At 65.7% G+C, this 15,064-nt stretch overlaps 2 protein-coding genes across 2 annotated transcripts in view; both read right to left on the bottom strand.

The window, feature by feature from the left end:
* Positions 1-3,208: 3,208 nt before the first annotated feature.
* CFP (complement factor properdin) lies at positions 3,209-12,488 on the bottom strand (the record flags this gene model as incomplete). The annotated part of the gene is made up of 10 exons (XM_083881301.1): positions 12,272-12,488; positions 11,331-11,490; positions 10,527-10,663; positions 9,009-9,185; positions 8,407-8,604; positions 7,549-7,722; positions 5,437-5,637; positions 4,763-4,874; positions 3,842-3,993; positions 3,209-3,216 (listed from the first exon to the last, which is right to left on the bottom strand). Exons 1-10 carry the CDS (start codon positions 12,336-12,338, stop codon positions 3,209-3,211), a joined length of 1,386 nt encoding a protein of 461 aa, XP_083737427.1. The 5' UTR covers positions 12,339-12,488.
* Positions 12,337-15,064, bottom strand: part of LOC310921191 (RNA-binding protein 10-like) — a 20,008-nt gene continuing 17,280 nt past the window's right edge. Inside the window, exons 18-21 of the mRNA XM_083881300.1 lie at positions 14,860-14,928; positions 13,973-14,076; positions 13,383-13,470; positions 12,337-12,619 (exon numbers count right to left, since the gene is read on the bottom strand). Coding sequence (XP_083737426.1) covers positions 12,566-12,619; positions 13,383-13,470; positions 13,973-14,076; positions 14,860-14,928 — 315 coding nt within the window. The 3' untranslated portion in view covers positions 12,337-12,565. The remainder of the gene's footprint in view (positions 12,620-13,382; positions 13,471-13,972; positions 14,077-14,859; positions 14,929-15,064) is intronic.

The following is a 15,064-nucleotide window of genomic DNA, read 5'->3' as shown; positions in this document are numbered from 1 at the left end:
TTGAGAAATCCCCCAAAAATTCCTCACAAAAAAATGGAGAGACCCCCCAAAATTCCTCCCCAAAAAATGGAGAGACCCCCAAAAATTTCCCACCAAAATTGGAAAGATCCCCCCCAAAATTTCTCCCCATAAATGGAGAGACCCCCAAAATTACCCCATCAAAATTCAACCCCCCAACTTCCCAACCCCAAAAATCTCCCCAACCCCAAAATTCACCCCCCAAAATTGGAGAGACCCCAAAAAATCCCCCCTCAAAATTGGAGAGACCCCAAAAAATTCCTCCCCAAAATTGGAGAGACCCCCCCCAAAATTTCCCCTCCAAAAAATCGAGAGATCCCCAAAAACTTCCCCCTCCAAAATTGGAGAGACCCCCAAAATTCCCCCCTCAAAATTCACGCCCCCCCAAATTCCCACCCCCCCAAAATTCTCCCAACCCCAAAATTGACCCCCCAAAATTCCCCCAACCCCAAAATTCACCCCCCCAAAATCTGAGAGACCCCAAAATTCCCCCCCCACAAATCAAACCTTCAAAGGTGATCCCCAAAATCTGAACCCGACCCCCCCCAAAACCGCCCCCTCCCCAAAAGCCGGGGGGTCCCAAGGGGGTCCCAGAGGAGATTTGGGTGTCCCAGGGTGGGGGATGGACTTTGGGGAGGGTCCCAGGATGGGGAAATTTGGGGGGGGTCCCAAGGTGGGGGGGGCATTAAGGGGGTCCCCATTGTTGAGAATTTGGGGGGGGTCCACAGGAGGAGGGGCTTGAGGGGGTCCCGGGAGGGGGAAATTTTGGGGGGGGTCCACAGGATGGATGGGAGGGGCTTTAAGGGGTCCCATAATCGGAATTTGGGGGGGGGGGGGGTGTGCCAGGGTGGAGGGGGGGTTTAGGGGGTCCCCACAATCAGGAATTTTAGGGGGGGTTCCCAGGATTGGGGGGGGCTTTAGGGGGGGTCCCATCCTCAAGAATTTTAGGGGGGGGTCTCAGGATGGGGGGGGGGGCTTAGGGGGGTCCCCACAATCAAGAATTTTTGGGGGGGGTCCCAGGATAGGAGGGGGGTTTAGGGGGGTCCCCAGAATCAGGAATTTGGGGGAGTGGTCCCAGGATGAGGAGGGATTTAGGGGGTCCCACCCTCAGGATTTTGGGTGGGGGTCCCAGGATGAGGAGGGTGGGTTTGGGGGGTGTTTAGGGGGGTCCCACCCTCAGTAATTCGGGGGGGGTCCCAGGGTAGGGGGAGGTTTTAGGGGGGTTCCAGAATGGCGGGAATTTGGGGGGGGGTCCCAGGATGGGGGGGGGGGCCTTAGGGGGGGTGCCACCCTCAGGAATTTGGGGGGGTCCCAGGATGGGGGGGGGTTGGGGGGGGTTTAGGGGGTGTCCCAGGGTAGAGAGAGGTTTTAAGGGGTCCCACCCCCAGTAATTCGGGGGGGTTTGGGGGGTGTTTAGGGGGTCCCCACCCGCAGCAATCCGGGGGGGTCCCAGGGGAGGTTTTAGGGGGTCCCACCCCAGCAATCCGGGGGGGTTTGGGGGGTTTAGGGGGGTCCCACCCCAGCAATCCGGGGGGGTTTGGGGGGTTTAGGGGGGTCCCACCCCAGCAATCCGGGGGGGTTTGGGGGGTTTTAGGGGGTCTCCACCGCAGCAATCCGGGGGGGGGTCCCGGTACGTACCAGTCCGTGCCGGGGGGGGCGATCACCAGCAGCAGCGGCGCCGCGGGGGGGGCGCCCCGGGGGGGTCTCCCCGCCCCTCCCCCCACCGGGGGGGGCTCCCCGCCCATCCCCCCCGCCAGGAAATTCCCGTCCGACAGGCGGCGCCGCAGGAACTCCATCCCCTATGGATCCCTATGGATTCCCCTATAGATCCCTATGGATCCCCTATGGATTCCCCTATAGATCCCCTATAGATTCTCTATGGATCCCCTATAGAGCCCTATGGATCCACCTGTGGATCCTCTATGGATCCCCTATAAATTCCCCTATAGATTCCCCTATAGATTAACCCCTGGATCCCCTTTGGATCCCCTAAGGATCCCCTATAGATTCCCTATAGATCCCCTATGGATTCACCTCTGGGTGACCCCCAGGGGATCCCGGGGGGAATTCGGGGCTGGGGGTTGCAGGGCTATAGGGGGAGCATCCTATGGATGTGGGGCCGAGCTATAGGGGAGGGGTCTATAGGGGAGGGGGCTCGGGGGGGCTGTAAGGGATGGGGGGTGACGGGGGAAGGATGGGGGGACTATAGGGGGATGGATCTATAGGGACTGGGGAGGGGGGTCTATAGGGTATAGGGAATGGGTCTATAGGGGATGGGGCTACATAGGATGGGGCTGTAGGAGAAGGATCTATAGGGGATGGAGCTATAGGGACTGGGGAAAGGGGTCTATAGGGGATGGGGTATATGGGATGGAGCTATAGGAGAAGGATCTATAGGGGATGCAGCTCTATGAGATGAGGCTATAGGGGATGGCGCTATATAGGATGGGGCTATAGCGGATGGATCTATAGGGGATGGAGCTATAGGGGATGGGGCTATAGCGGATGGGGCTATATAGGATGGATCTATAGGGGATGGGGGGGCTATAGGGGATGGATCTATAGGGGATGGGGGGCTATAGGGGATGGGGCTATAGCGGATGGGGCTATATAGGATGGATCTATAGGGGATGGGGGGCTATAGGGGATGGATCTATAGGGGATGGGGGGCTATAGGGGATGGGGCTATAGGAGAAGGATCTATAAGGGATGGGGATGGGGGGGCAGGGCCGGGGCCGCTGCCGGGGGGCCCTATAGGGGCTATAGGGGATATAGGGGCTCTGGGGGGGGCGGGGGGCCCCGGGGACCCTCCGGGCTGAGGCACCTGCGGGATGAGCCCCCAAATCCTCCCAGGGCGGCCCCGCCCCCGCCCCGCCCCCGCTGCGTCACTTCCGGCCACGCCCCGTGCGAGACGGGCGTGGTCCCCTATGACGTCACCGCCAGCCACACCCCTGGCTCTGCAGAAAGGGGCGGGGCCTGGGGGGTGGGATTGGTGACGTCACCGAAATTTGGGGTCGGCCCCTCCCCCACCGGGTCCCCCCTTTCCCCTCCCCCCTCTCCCCGCCCCTCCCCCACACGCCGCGGAGCCGTTTCGATGCTGCGATTTTATTGGGGGAGGGGCCGAGGGGGGTCTGGGGCGAATCCGGGCGGGTTTGGGGTCCCGGGGGGTCCCACGAGGTCACCGAGGGTCTCAGTGCTCTGGGGGGGGAGGGGAGGTCAGGGGGGTGCCCGGACCCTCCCCCCGCCCGGGGCTTTCCCACAGCCCCTCCCCCCCGGGGATTCCTTTTGCCCTTCCCCCCATGGAACCCATTCTGCCCCTCCCCCCCCCGGGGTAATCCCTGCCCCTCCCCCCCCGGGGTACTCCCTGACCCTCCCCCATCGAGGATTCCCCCGCTCCTCCCCCAGGGATTCCCCACCCCTCCCCCAGGGTTTCCTCTCCCCCCCAAGGGACTCTTTCTGCCCCTCCCCCATCGGGGATTCCTCCTGTCCCCCACGGGGATTCCCCCGCCCCTCCCCCCGGGGATTCCCCCGCCCCTCCCCCTGGGGTATTCCCTGCCTCCCCCAGGGATTCCCCGCCCTGCCCCCAGTATTTCCCCACTGACCCCCCGGGATTCCCCTGATCCACCTGAGTCCCTCCTGACCCCCCTTTATCCCTGCTGTCCCCGGAGTCCCCCTGACCCCCCCATGTCCCCCCAGATCCCCCCAGTGTCCCCTGACCCCCCCTGTCCCCGCTGACCCCCCATGTCCCCCCAGCCCCCCGGTGTCCCCAGACCCCCCCGTGTCCCCTGACCCCCCCTGTCCCCCAGCCCCCTGCCCCGCTGACCCCCGGGCGGGGGGCAGCCCCGCACGTTCCGGCAGGGTTTGTTCTCCTGCAGCCGCAGCCGCTCCCCCTGCAGGGGGGGGCACCGGGGCCGCGCCTCCCCCCAGAAGGAAACGTTGGAGGTCCCGGCAGAGCCCACGTTGGGAACTGTGGGGCTGGGGGGGAAACGGGGTCAGCTCTGCCCCATAGAGACCCCCCCGGCCCCATAGAGACCCCCCTGGCCCCATAGAGACCCCCCCGGCCCCATAGAAACCCCCCCTGGCCACATAGAGACCCCCCCGGCCCCATAGAACCCCCCCCTGGCCACATAGAGACCCCCCCGGCCCCATAGAAACCCCCCTGGCCACATAGGGACACCCCTGGCCCCATAGAGACCCCTCCGGCCCCATAGGGACACCCCTGGCCCCATAGGGAACTCCATGAACCCCATAGAGACCTCCCAATTCTCATAGGGACCCCTTGGCCCCATAGGGATCCCCCCCCAATCCCACAGAAACCCCTGAAATCCCACACAGACCCCACAGACCTGTAGAAACCCCCTGGCCCCATAAAGACCCCCCACCCATAGGGAACCTCCAGACCCACAGAGCCCCCAGCCCTACAGAGCCCCCCCTCCCGATCCTATAGAGCCACACCCCAGCCCCACAGAGACCCTCCGGCCCTATAGAGAACCTCCAGCCCCACAGACCCTCCTATCCCCCAGCCCCATATCCCCATCAGCCCCACAGAACTCCCCCAGCCCCATATCCTCCCTCAGCCCCACATCCTCCAGCCCCATAGAACTACCCCAGCCTCACATCCCCCAGCCCCATATCTCCCCCAGCCCCATAGAATACCCCATATCCCCCCCAGCCCCATATCCCCCCCAGCCCCATATCTTCCCCAGCCCCACAGAATGCCCCACATCCCCCCGGCCCCACTGACCTGTACTTGGGCAGGATGGGGCGACACTCGCGGCTGCGGCTCCGTGTGGGGCTGGCCCCACAGGGGGGGGTGCAGAGCCCCCAGGGGCTCCACTCGGACCAGTTCCCCTGCACTGGGGGGGCACAGGGACAGCCTCAGCCCCGCCCCACATGCCCCATAGCACAGGGGGGATATGGGGTGGCCCTGTGAGGGTCTATGGGGCAGCTGTGGGGCAGTGATAGGGATCCAAACAAGCGCTGTGGGGCAGCTGTGGGGCAGTGATAGGGTTCCCACCAGGAGTTATAGGGCAGCCGTGGGGCAGGGCATCCCAACAGAATCTGTGGGGCAGCTTTAGGGCATCTATAGGGCTGCTATAGGGCTCCCACCAGGAATTGTAGGGCAGCTATGGGGAAGCTATGGGGCAGCTGTAGGACAACTTTGGGGCAGCTGTGGGGCTCCCCCAGGATCTATGGGGCAGTTCTGGGGCTCCCCCCAGGATCTATAGGGCAGCTATGGGGCTCTATGGGGCCGGGCTGACTCACTGCTGCAGTTCTGGATGTTGTAGCAGGCCCAGAACAGGGACAGCCATGGGGGATAAGATCTATGGGGCGCTATGGGGCAGTTCTGGGGCTCCTCCCAGGATCTATGGGGCGCTATAGGGCAGCTATGGGGCGCTGTGGGTCAGGCTGACTCACTGCTGCAGCTCTGGATGTTGTAGCAGGCCCGGTGCTGGATGATCCCGTCCCCCCCGGCCGTGGGGCAGGCGGGGCCCCCCGGGCTGTGCCCCACACATTCCCGGGTTCTCCTCTGCTGCCCCACGGCGCTGCGACAGGCGATGTCCCCCCAGGGCCGCTGGCACGGGCTCCAGGGGCTCCAGGGACCCCAGTGCACCAGGGCTGGGGGGACAGGGGTCAGTGCGGCTGGGGACAGCCGGGGATGGTCCAGGGGACAGCCCGGGGACAGCCCGGGGGACAGCCCGGGGACGGCCCAGGGGACAGCCCAGGGGACAGCCCGGGGAGAGCTGGGGACAGCCCAGGGGACAGCCCAGGGAGAGCTGGGGACAGCCCAGGGGACAGCCCAGGGAGAGCTGGGGACAGCCCAGGGGACAGCCCAGGGGACAGCCCAGGGGACAGCCCAGGGGACAGCCCGGGGAGAGCTGGGGACAGCCCAGGGGACAGCCCGGGGACAGCCCGGGGAGAGCTGGGGACAGCCCAGGGGACAGCCCGGGGACAGCCCAGGGGACAGCCCGGGGACAGCCCAGGGGACAGCCCAGGGGACAGCCCGGGGAGAGCTGGGGACAGCCCGGGGACAGCCCGGGGACAGCCCGGGGAGAGCTGGGGACAGCCCGGGGACAGCCCAGGGACAGCCCGGGGACAGCCCGGGGACAGCCCGGGGACAGCCCAGGGGACAGCCCAGGGAGAGCCCAGGGACAGCTGGGGACAGCCCAGGGGACAGCCCAGGGAGAGCCCAGGGAGAGCCCAGGGACAGCCCGGGGACAGCCCAGGGACAGCCCAGGGGACAGCCCAGGGAGAGCCCAGGGACAGCTGGGGACAGCCCAGGGGACAGCCCGGGGACAGCCCGGGGAGAGCCGGGGACAGCCCGGGGACAGCCCAGGGGACAGCCCGGGGACAGCCCGGGGAGAGCCGGGGACAGCCCAGGGAGAGCCCAGGGGACAGCCCGGGGAGAGCCCAGGGGACAGCCCAGGGGACAGCCCAGGGAGAGCCGGGGACGGCCCAGGGACAGTCCGGGGGATGGGAGCTCCTTTCCCTTCCCTTTTTTCCTTTTCCCTTTGCCTTTTCATGTTTTCCTTTCCTCTTTCCTTTTAACTTTTTTCTTTTTCCTTTTCCCCCTTCCCTTTTGCATTTTCCATTCCTTTTTCATTTCCCTTTTCCTTCTCCTTTTCTCTTTCCTTTTTCTTCTTCTCCTTTTCCTTTGCCCATTTCCCTCTCCCTTTTCTCTTTCCTTTCTCTCTTCATTTTCCCCTTTTCCCCTTTCTTTTTTCCCTTCCCTTTTCCTTTTTCCTTTCCCCTTCCCCTCCCCAAGCCACACCCACCCACTCAAGCCACGCCCATTAACCCACCCCATCCCCACAAAGCCACACCCACAGCCCTTTAAGCCACGCCCCCACAGCCCCACCCTGTTAAGCCCCTTCCCATTAAACCCCACCCCGTTAATCCCCACCCCGTTAATTCCCAACCCATTAAGCCCGTCCCCGTTAAGCCCTACCCAGTTAAACCCCTCCCCATTAATCCATTAATCCCCACGCCGTTAGACCCCACCCCATTAATCCCCACCCCATTAATCCCCACCCCATTAATCCTCACCCATTTAAGCCCCTCCCTGTCAACCCCCACCCTGTTAAGCCCCACCCAGTCAATCCCCACCCATTTAAACCCCTCCCCATCAATCCCCACCCATGTAAGCCCCACCCCTTTAATCTTCTCCCCAATAATCCCCTCCCCATTTAATCCCCTCCCATTTAATCCCCGCCCCATTAATCTCCATCCCGTTAATCTCAACCCTATTAAGCCCCGCCCCATTAATCTCCACCCATTTAATCCCCTCCCATTTAAGCCCCACCCCTTTAAGCCCCACCCCTTTAAGCCCCACCCCGTTAAGCCCCTCCCGATTAATCTCCTCCCCATTAAGCCCCACCCATTTAAACCCCACCCATTTAATCTCCACCCATTTAAACCCCACCCCATTTCACCCCACCCATTTAAGCCCCGCCCCATTAATCCCCTCCCCGTTCACCGCCATTAATCCCCGCCCCATTTAATCCCCACCCATTTCCGCCCCCCCCTCACCCGGGCAGGGGTCCCGGGGCCCGCACAGGCCCCGCCGCCGCTCGGGGCCGGCACAGCCGCGCCCCCCGTGTTTTGGGGCGGGGGCGTCACAGGAGCGGCGCTCGGTGACCCCGCCCAGGCCACACGTCACCGGGCAGGGCGTGGCCGCTGACCACGCCCCCCACGCGCCGTCCACTGTGGGGGAGGGGCAAAGGGGAGGGGTCAGACAGGGCACGACACCCCCCCCCCCCCTACAACACGGATGGGGAGGGGTCGTGAAGGGTTTGGGGGGTCTGGGGGAGTTCTGGGGGGGTCTCAGGGGGGTTCTGGGGGATCATGGGGGGGTTCTGGGGGGGTTCTGGGGTGTCCCAGGGGATCTCAGGGGGGTTCCAGGGGGGTTCTGGGGGGTCTCAGGGGGGTCCCAGGGGAGTTTCTGGAGGGTCCAGGGTGGTCCCAGTGGTGTCCTGGGGGCAGTCTGGGGGTCCCGGGGGGTGCCAGAGGGTTCTCAGGGGCTCCAGGGGGTCCCGGGGGTCTCAGGGCAATCTCAGGGCTCTCAGGGGTCTCTCAGGGGGTTCTCGGGGGGTCCCGTGTGGTCCCAGGGGTCTCAGGGTGTTCTCGGGGGGTTCTCAGAGGGTCCCAGGGCCCTCAGGGGTCTCTCAGGGGGTCCCAGGGGTCTCTCGGGGGTGTCTCGGGGGTCGGTCTCTCAGGGGATCCCGGGGGTCCCAGGGGTCTCAGGGTATCTCAGGTGATCCCGGGGGGTCTCAGGGGGTCCCGGTGGTCCTGGGGGCTCTCAGGGGTCTCTCAGTGCACTCTCAGGATGTCCCAGGGGTCTCTCGGGGGTCTCGGGGGTCTCTCGGGGGTCCGGGCTCGGGCTCTCACCGGGACAGGGCGGCAGCCCCGGGCAGGGCTCGGTGTCGGTGTCGGGGCCCGGGCAGGGGGTCCCGGGGAGGTCCCGCGATGGCTCCGGGGAGTCGCAGCGGCGGCGGCGGCTCCGCCCCGGCCCCGCCCCCGGCCCCGCCCCCCGGCAGGACCCCGAGCAGGGACCCCACGGCCCCCACGGGCCCCACGCGCCGGGAACTGCGGGGGAGGGGCGGGGGGTCAGGGGAGCCCCTCCCCCTCTGTGGGCCCCTCCCCCTCTGCGGGCCCCTCCCCCCTCTGCGGGCCCCTCCCCCACCTCATCCTACCCCCCCTCTCCCACCTTCAGCCCCTCCCCCAAATCTCTCCTGGGGGGCCCGAGGGGTCCCTCCCCCTCCCCCACCCTCACACCTTCCCACCCCTCCCCCACCTTTTCCTGCCCCACTCCCGCCCCTCCCCCACCTTTTCCCCTCTCCCCTCCCAAATTTCTCATGGGGAGCCCCCTCCCCCACCTTTTCCCCTCCCCCTCCCCATCCTATTCCCCTCCCCCCCCCAATCTCCCTCTTTTCACCCCTTCCTGCCCCTCCCCCACCTCCCACCGCTCCCCGCCCCTCCCCCCCGCTCACCGGGGCAGGTGGCCGTTGTCCCCCGGCAGTCCCGGGTGTCCCCGCTGTCCCCGGGCCCGCAGGAGCCGCCGCAGCGCGGGGCGGGGGAGGAGCAGCTCCGCTGGCGCCGCTGGGTCCCCTCCCCGCAGGTGACAGAGCAGGGACCCCACGGGGACCAGGGGCTCCAGCCCCCCGGGACTGGGACGGGGACAGGGGACAGGGACAGGGGACACAGGGACAGGGATGGGACAGGGACAGGGGACAGGGACAGACAGGGACAGGAGGGGACAGGGACAGTGACAGGGACAGCGGGGACACAGGGACACAGGAACAGGGATGGGACAGGGACAGGGACACAGGGACAGACAGGGACAGGGATGGGACAGGGACAGCAGGGACAGCAGGGACAGCAGGGACAGGGATGGGACAGGGACAGGGATGGGACAGGGACAGGGACAACAGGGACAGGAGGGGACAGGGACAGACAGGGACAGATAGAGACACAGATGGGAGAGGGACAGCGACAGGGACGGAGATGGGACAGGCACAGGGACAGGGATGGGACACAGAGACAGGGACACAGGGACAGGGATGGGACAGGGACAGGGACACAGGGGCAGGAGGGGAGAGGGACAGGAGGGGACAGGGACAGACAGGGACAAGGACACAGGGACAGGGATGGGACAGGGATGGGACAGCAACAAGGACAGGGACACAGGGACAGGAGGGAACAGGGACACAGGGATAGGGACAGTAGGGACAGCAGGGACAGCAAGGACACAGGGACAGGGATGGGGACAGGCATGGACAGATGGGGACATGGATGGGACAGGGATGGAGATGAGACAGGCACAGGGACAGGAGGTGACAGGACAGGGATGGGGACAGAGAGGGACACAAGGACAGGGACAGCGAAAACAAGGACAGCAGGGACAGGGACAGGAGGGGACAGGGACACAGGGAAAGGGATGGGACAAGGACACACAGGGACAGGGATGGGGACAAGGATGAGACAGGGGTGGGACAGGGACAGCAGGGACAGGGACAGATGAGGACAGGGCCAACATGGACAGGGACAGCAATGGGGACAGGGATGGGACAGGCACAAGGACAGCAACAGAGACAGGGACAAGGTCAGGGACATGTCACCTCCATGTCCCCACATCCCCCAGTGTCACCCGTGTCCCCATGTCCTAATGCCCAATGTCCCCCCCCATCCCCACGCTCCGCCTTGTCCCCGTGTCCCCTCATGTCCTCCCCGTGTCCCAATGCCCGATGTCTCCCCTGTGTCCCTCCTGTGATCCCCCCCAATGTCCCTCCATGTCCCCTCCTTCTGTCCCCACACTCCCTCTGTGTCTTCATGTCCTCCCCCATGTCCCCATGTCCCCCCCATGTCCCCCCGTGTCCCCCCCATGTCCCCTCATGTCCCCTCCTTGTGTCCCCACGTCCCCTCCATGTCCCCATGTCCCCCTCATGTCCCCTCCTGTCCCCACACCCCCTCTGTGTCCCTCCTGTGTCCCCCATGTCCCCGTGTCCCACCAGGGCAACAGGCCATTTCACAGGCCCTCAGCTGCCACTCGGTGCTGTCCCCGCGGCTGCGTCCCCTCCTCTGTGTCCCCTCCTCGCAGGTGACAGAGCAGCTGCTCCAGGGCTCCCACGGCCCCCAGGCCCCGGGGCTGGGACAGGGACACAGGGGTCACACAGGGGTCACACAGGGGTCACACACGGGGTCACACACGGGGTCACCCAGTGTCACCTGGGGTCACCAGGGTCACTTGGTGTCACCTTGGTGTCACCTGGGGTCACTGGGTGTCACCCCAGGTCACCAGGGGTCATTGGGGTCACTTGTGGTCCCTCTCTGTCCCCCAGCCCCTCCCAGTGTCCCCAGGTGGGTGGGGCTAAAGAGGGTGGAGCTGGAGTGGGAGGGGTTTGTTGGGATGGGCGTGGCCTGTGTGTTATGGGTGTGGCCACCTGGTTGGGCCAGGTGCATGTGGCTTGGGCTGGGTGGGGCCTATTGTGGGCGGGGTTTGGGCTGGGTGCGGCTTATTGTGGGCGGGGCTTATTGCAGGTGGGGCTGGGGATTTGGGGTGTGGCTGGAGTGGGCGTGGCCAGGGCAGGTGGGGCTGGGCAGGGCAGGTGGTCATGGGGCAGATGGGCGTGGCTTATTGTGGGCAGGACGTAGTGCAGCTAGAGGTGGGACTTTGGGGCGTGGCCACAGGGCAGGTGGGCGTGGCCAAATGGGTTTGGCTTGGGCAGGTGTGGCTGACAGTGGGTGTGGCCAGGGTTGGTGTGGCAGAGGTGGTTGTGGCCCAGGTGGGCGTGGCCCAGGTGGGCGTGTCTGACCGGCAGGAGCGGCAGTGGCCCTGTGGGCGGAGCTTGTAGCCGTGGGCGGGGTTCAGGCAGCAATCGGCCAATGGCAGCGTCTCCTCCCCCAGCGGTTCCGAGCAGGCCCCGCCCTCTTCCGCCTCCTCCAATCGGGTGAAGCACCAGACGGGCGGGGCCGCTGGGGGCGGGGCCAGGGGTCACTGCCAGGTCACCAGTGCTCCCAGTATGGCCCAGTATGGCCCAGTACTGCCCAGTGCCCCGTCACCTCCGGCTCCTCCCAGTGTGCCCAGTACCCCCCAGTCCCTCCCAGTGCTCCCAGTCCCTCCCAGTTCCCCAGTGCCCATTCAGCCTCCACTTCCCCCTCCCTCCCCCCAGCTGTGCCCTCCCAGTAACCCCAGTTCTTCCCAGTAACCCCCTCCCTCCACCCGGCTCCCAGTGCCCCCAGTGCCCTCCCAGTCTGCCCCAGTATTCCCAGTTGTGCCCAGTTCTGCTTTCCCAGTTTGCACCAGTATCCTCCCAGTATCCCCAGCAAGCCCAGTTCCCTCTGGTTCCATCCTACCAGCCCTCCCAGTGCTCCCAGTTCCCTCCAGTTCACACCAGTTTCCCTTTCCCAGTGCTCCCAGTGCCCCCAGTTCACCCGTTTCCCTTTCCCAGTGCCCACAGTTTCCCCCTCCCAGCCCTCCCAGTGCCCCCAGTCCATCCCAGTTCCCCCCACTTTTCCTCTCCCAGCCCTCCCAGTTCACCCCAGTTCCCCACTCCCAGCCCTCCCAGTGCCCCCAATTAACCCCAGTTTCCCCCAGTCCACCCGTTCCCCCCACTTTTTCTCTCCCAGACCTCCCAGTTCCTCCCAGTCCACCCCAGTTTCGCCCTCCCAGTGCCCCCCAGTGCCCCCAGTTAACCCCAGTTCACCCCAGTTTCACTCTCCCAGCTCTCCCAGTTTCCCCAGTTTCCCCAGTTACCGGCGTGTCCCATCCCAGTCCGGATCAGGACCAGCCCCAGCCCCAGGATCAGCCCCGGGGGCGCCATGGGGGAAGTGGGGGAGGGGCGGGGGGAGGGGCGGCTCCCCCCTCCTGCAGGAAGGCCCCGCCCGCCCCTCCCCCCATCCCAAATTCCGCTTTTTTTTTTTTTTTTTTTTTTCACCCGTTTATTAAAAAACCGAAAATTCCAACACCAAAACTTGGGGGGGGGAGGGGCCGCGCGGGGTGGGGGCGGGGCCAGGATGCGATGGGCGTGGCCTCGGAGTGGGCGTGGCCTCAGGGTCCCTCGCTGAACCGTGTCACCCCCCCGGGGCGGGGCCGGGCGGGGCCCTGGGGGGACAATGACGTCACTAAACGGTCACTCGGTGTCCCCCCAGGTCCCGCCCCCTCTGTGTCCCCTCATGTCCCCCCCAGGGTCCCCACTGTCCCCTCAATGTTCCCTCATGTCCCCTCATGTCCCCCCCAATGTCCCCCTGTGTCCCTGATGTCCCCAAAGTCCCCCCAATGTCCCCGTGTCCCCTCATGTCCCTCCCCATGTCCCTCTCTGTCCTCTCATGTCCCTGATGTTCCCGTGTCCCCCTACCCTGTCCCAAATGTCCCTACTGTCCCCTCCCCCCTGGGTGTCCTCAACGTCCCCTGGGTGTCCCCTGGATGTCCCCAATGTCCTCTGCGTGTCCCCAGTGTCCCCCACCCCCTGCTGTCCCCATGTCCCCAGCCCTGTCCCTGCTGTCCCCTCACCCCTGACTGTCCCCTGGGTGTCCCCCTCTCAATGTCCCCCCACCCCTGAGTTTCCCCTGGGTGTCCCCAATGTCCCCTGGACATCCACCATGTCCCCTGGGTGTCCTTCCCAACGTCCCCTCATCCCTGGGTTGTCCCCAGTGTCCCCCATCCCCTGCTGTCCCCGTGTCCCCAGTTGTGTCCCCATTGTCCCCTGGGTGTCCCTCCACCCCTGGGTGCCCTCAATGTCGCCTGGCTGCCCCCCTGGGTGTCCCTCCCAGTGTCCCCTCATCCCTGCATGTCCCCAGTGTCCCCCATCCCCTGCTGTCCCCGTGTCCCCCGGGTGTCCCCCACCCCTGGGTGTCCCCGCTGTCACCTCGGGGCGGCGCCGGCCCAGCCCGCTGCCCTCCTTCCAGCCCATGGCCTGCAGCATCCGGCACCCCAGGGGGGGCGCCTCGGGCTCCCTGGGGACACCAGGGGACACGGGGGTGTCACCGGGGGGGTCACACATGGCGGGGTGACAACTCCCAACAGGGTCCCCACCCCTGGGTTTGAGGTGTCTCTCTCCCGTTTTTGGGGTCTCAAACTCATTTTGAGAATTCCTCCACACCCATTTTTAGGGTCCCATCCCCATTTTTGGCATCTCCACCCCCCTTTTTGGGGTCCCATCCCCGTTTTTGGGGTGCCCCCATATCCCCTGCCCTGTTTTTGGGGTCCCGTCCCCATTTTGGGAGTCCCATCCCCAATTCTGGGATCTCCATCCCCTTTTTGAGGTCCCATCCCCATTTTTGAGGTGCCCCCATATCCCCCACTCTCTTTTTGGGGTCCCATCCCCAATTCTGGGTTCTCCAACTCCATTTTTGGGGTCCCATCCCCATTTTTGGGGTCCCATCCCCCTTCTGTAGGTCCCACACCCATTTTTGGGGTGCCCCCGTCCCCCCCCCGGGCCGTTTTCGGGGTGCTCACCCGGGGGTCGCGGGGGGTCCCCCGAATTTGCGCCGTTTGGGCTCGGGGGGGTCGGGCCCCCCCTGCTTCTCCCGGCGCTCGGCGGCGCGGTCGCGGTACTTCATCTGGGGGGGACACCCAGGGGTGGCCCCGGGCACGGGACCCCCAGGGACCCCCCACAGCACCCAGGGGTGACTCCGGGAATGGGACCGCCCCCCAGGGACCCCCCAGCACCCAGGGGTGACCCTGGGCATGGGACCCCCCAGGGACCCCCCACAGCACCCAGGGGTGACCCCGGGAATGGGACCCCCCCCAGGGACCCCCTAGAACACCCCAGGGACCCCCCAGCACCCAGGGGTGCCCCCCCAGCCCTCCCCCACCCCATGGGTGTGCACTGGGAACCCCCTTCTCCCCCTCCCCATGAATGTCCCCCCACCCCTGGGTGTCCCCAATGTCCCCTGGGTGCCTTCTGAGTATCCCCCAATGTCCCTACTGTCCTGTCACCCCCGGGTGTCCCCAATGTCCCCTGGGTGCCCTCTGACTGTCCCCAATGTCCCCTGGGTGTCCCCCCTGTTGTCCCCCCACCCCTCGATGTCCCCAATGTCCCCTGGGTGTCCCCTGGGTGTCCCCTGTCCCCTAACCCCTGGGTTGTCCCCAGCGTCCCCCAGGTGTCCCCAATATCCCCTGGGTGTCCCCAGTGTTCCCAATGTCCCCTGGGTGTCCCCAATGTCCCCCGTGTGTCCCCAGTGTCCCCTGTCCCTCACCCCAGGTGTTCTCAATGTCCCCCAGGTGTCCCCAGGTGTCCCCAGTGTCCCCTGTCCCTCACCCCAGGTGTTCCCAATGTCCCCCAGGTGTCACCACGTGTCCCCAGTGTCCCCCAGGTGTCCCCAGTGTCCCCTGTCCCTCACCTCGCTGTCCCCTCTCTCGGCTCCCTCGGGGGGGCCCAGGTGACTCCGGCGCTGCAGCTCCAGGTTTTGCTGGGGGGGAGTTGGGGACATTTGGGGACATTTGGGGACACCCAGGGGACATCAGGGTGACCCCCCCCCCGGTTTAGGGGACCCCAAGGTCACGGCGGGTCCCCAACACCTCCCGAGAGGTGCCAAATTTTTGGGG

The sequence above is a fragment of the Zosterops lateralis genome (genome assembly GCF_965231275.1).
Source record: "Zosterops lateralis genome assembly, chromosome: 33".
Lineage (NCBI taxonomy): Eukaryota > Metazoa > Chordata > Aves > Passeriformes > Zosteropidae > Zosterops > Zosterops lateralis.
The sequence above is the reverse complement of the archived record's forward strand: the minus strand, read 5'-3'. Positions and strand labels throughout refer to the sequence as shown.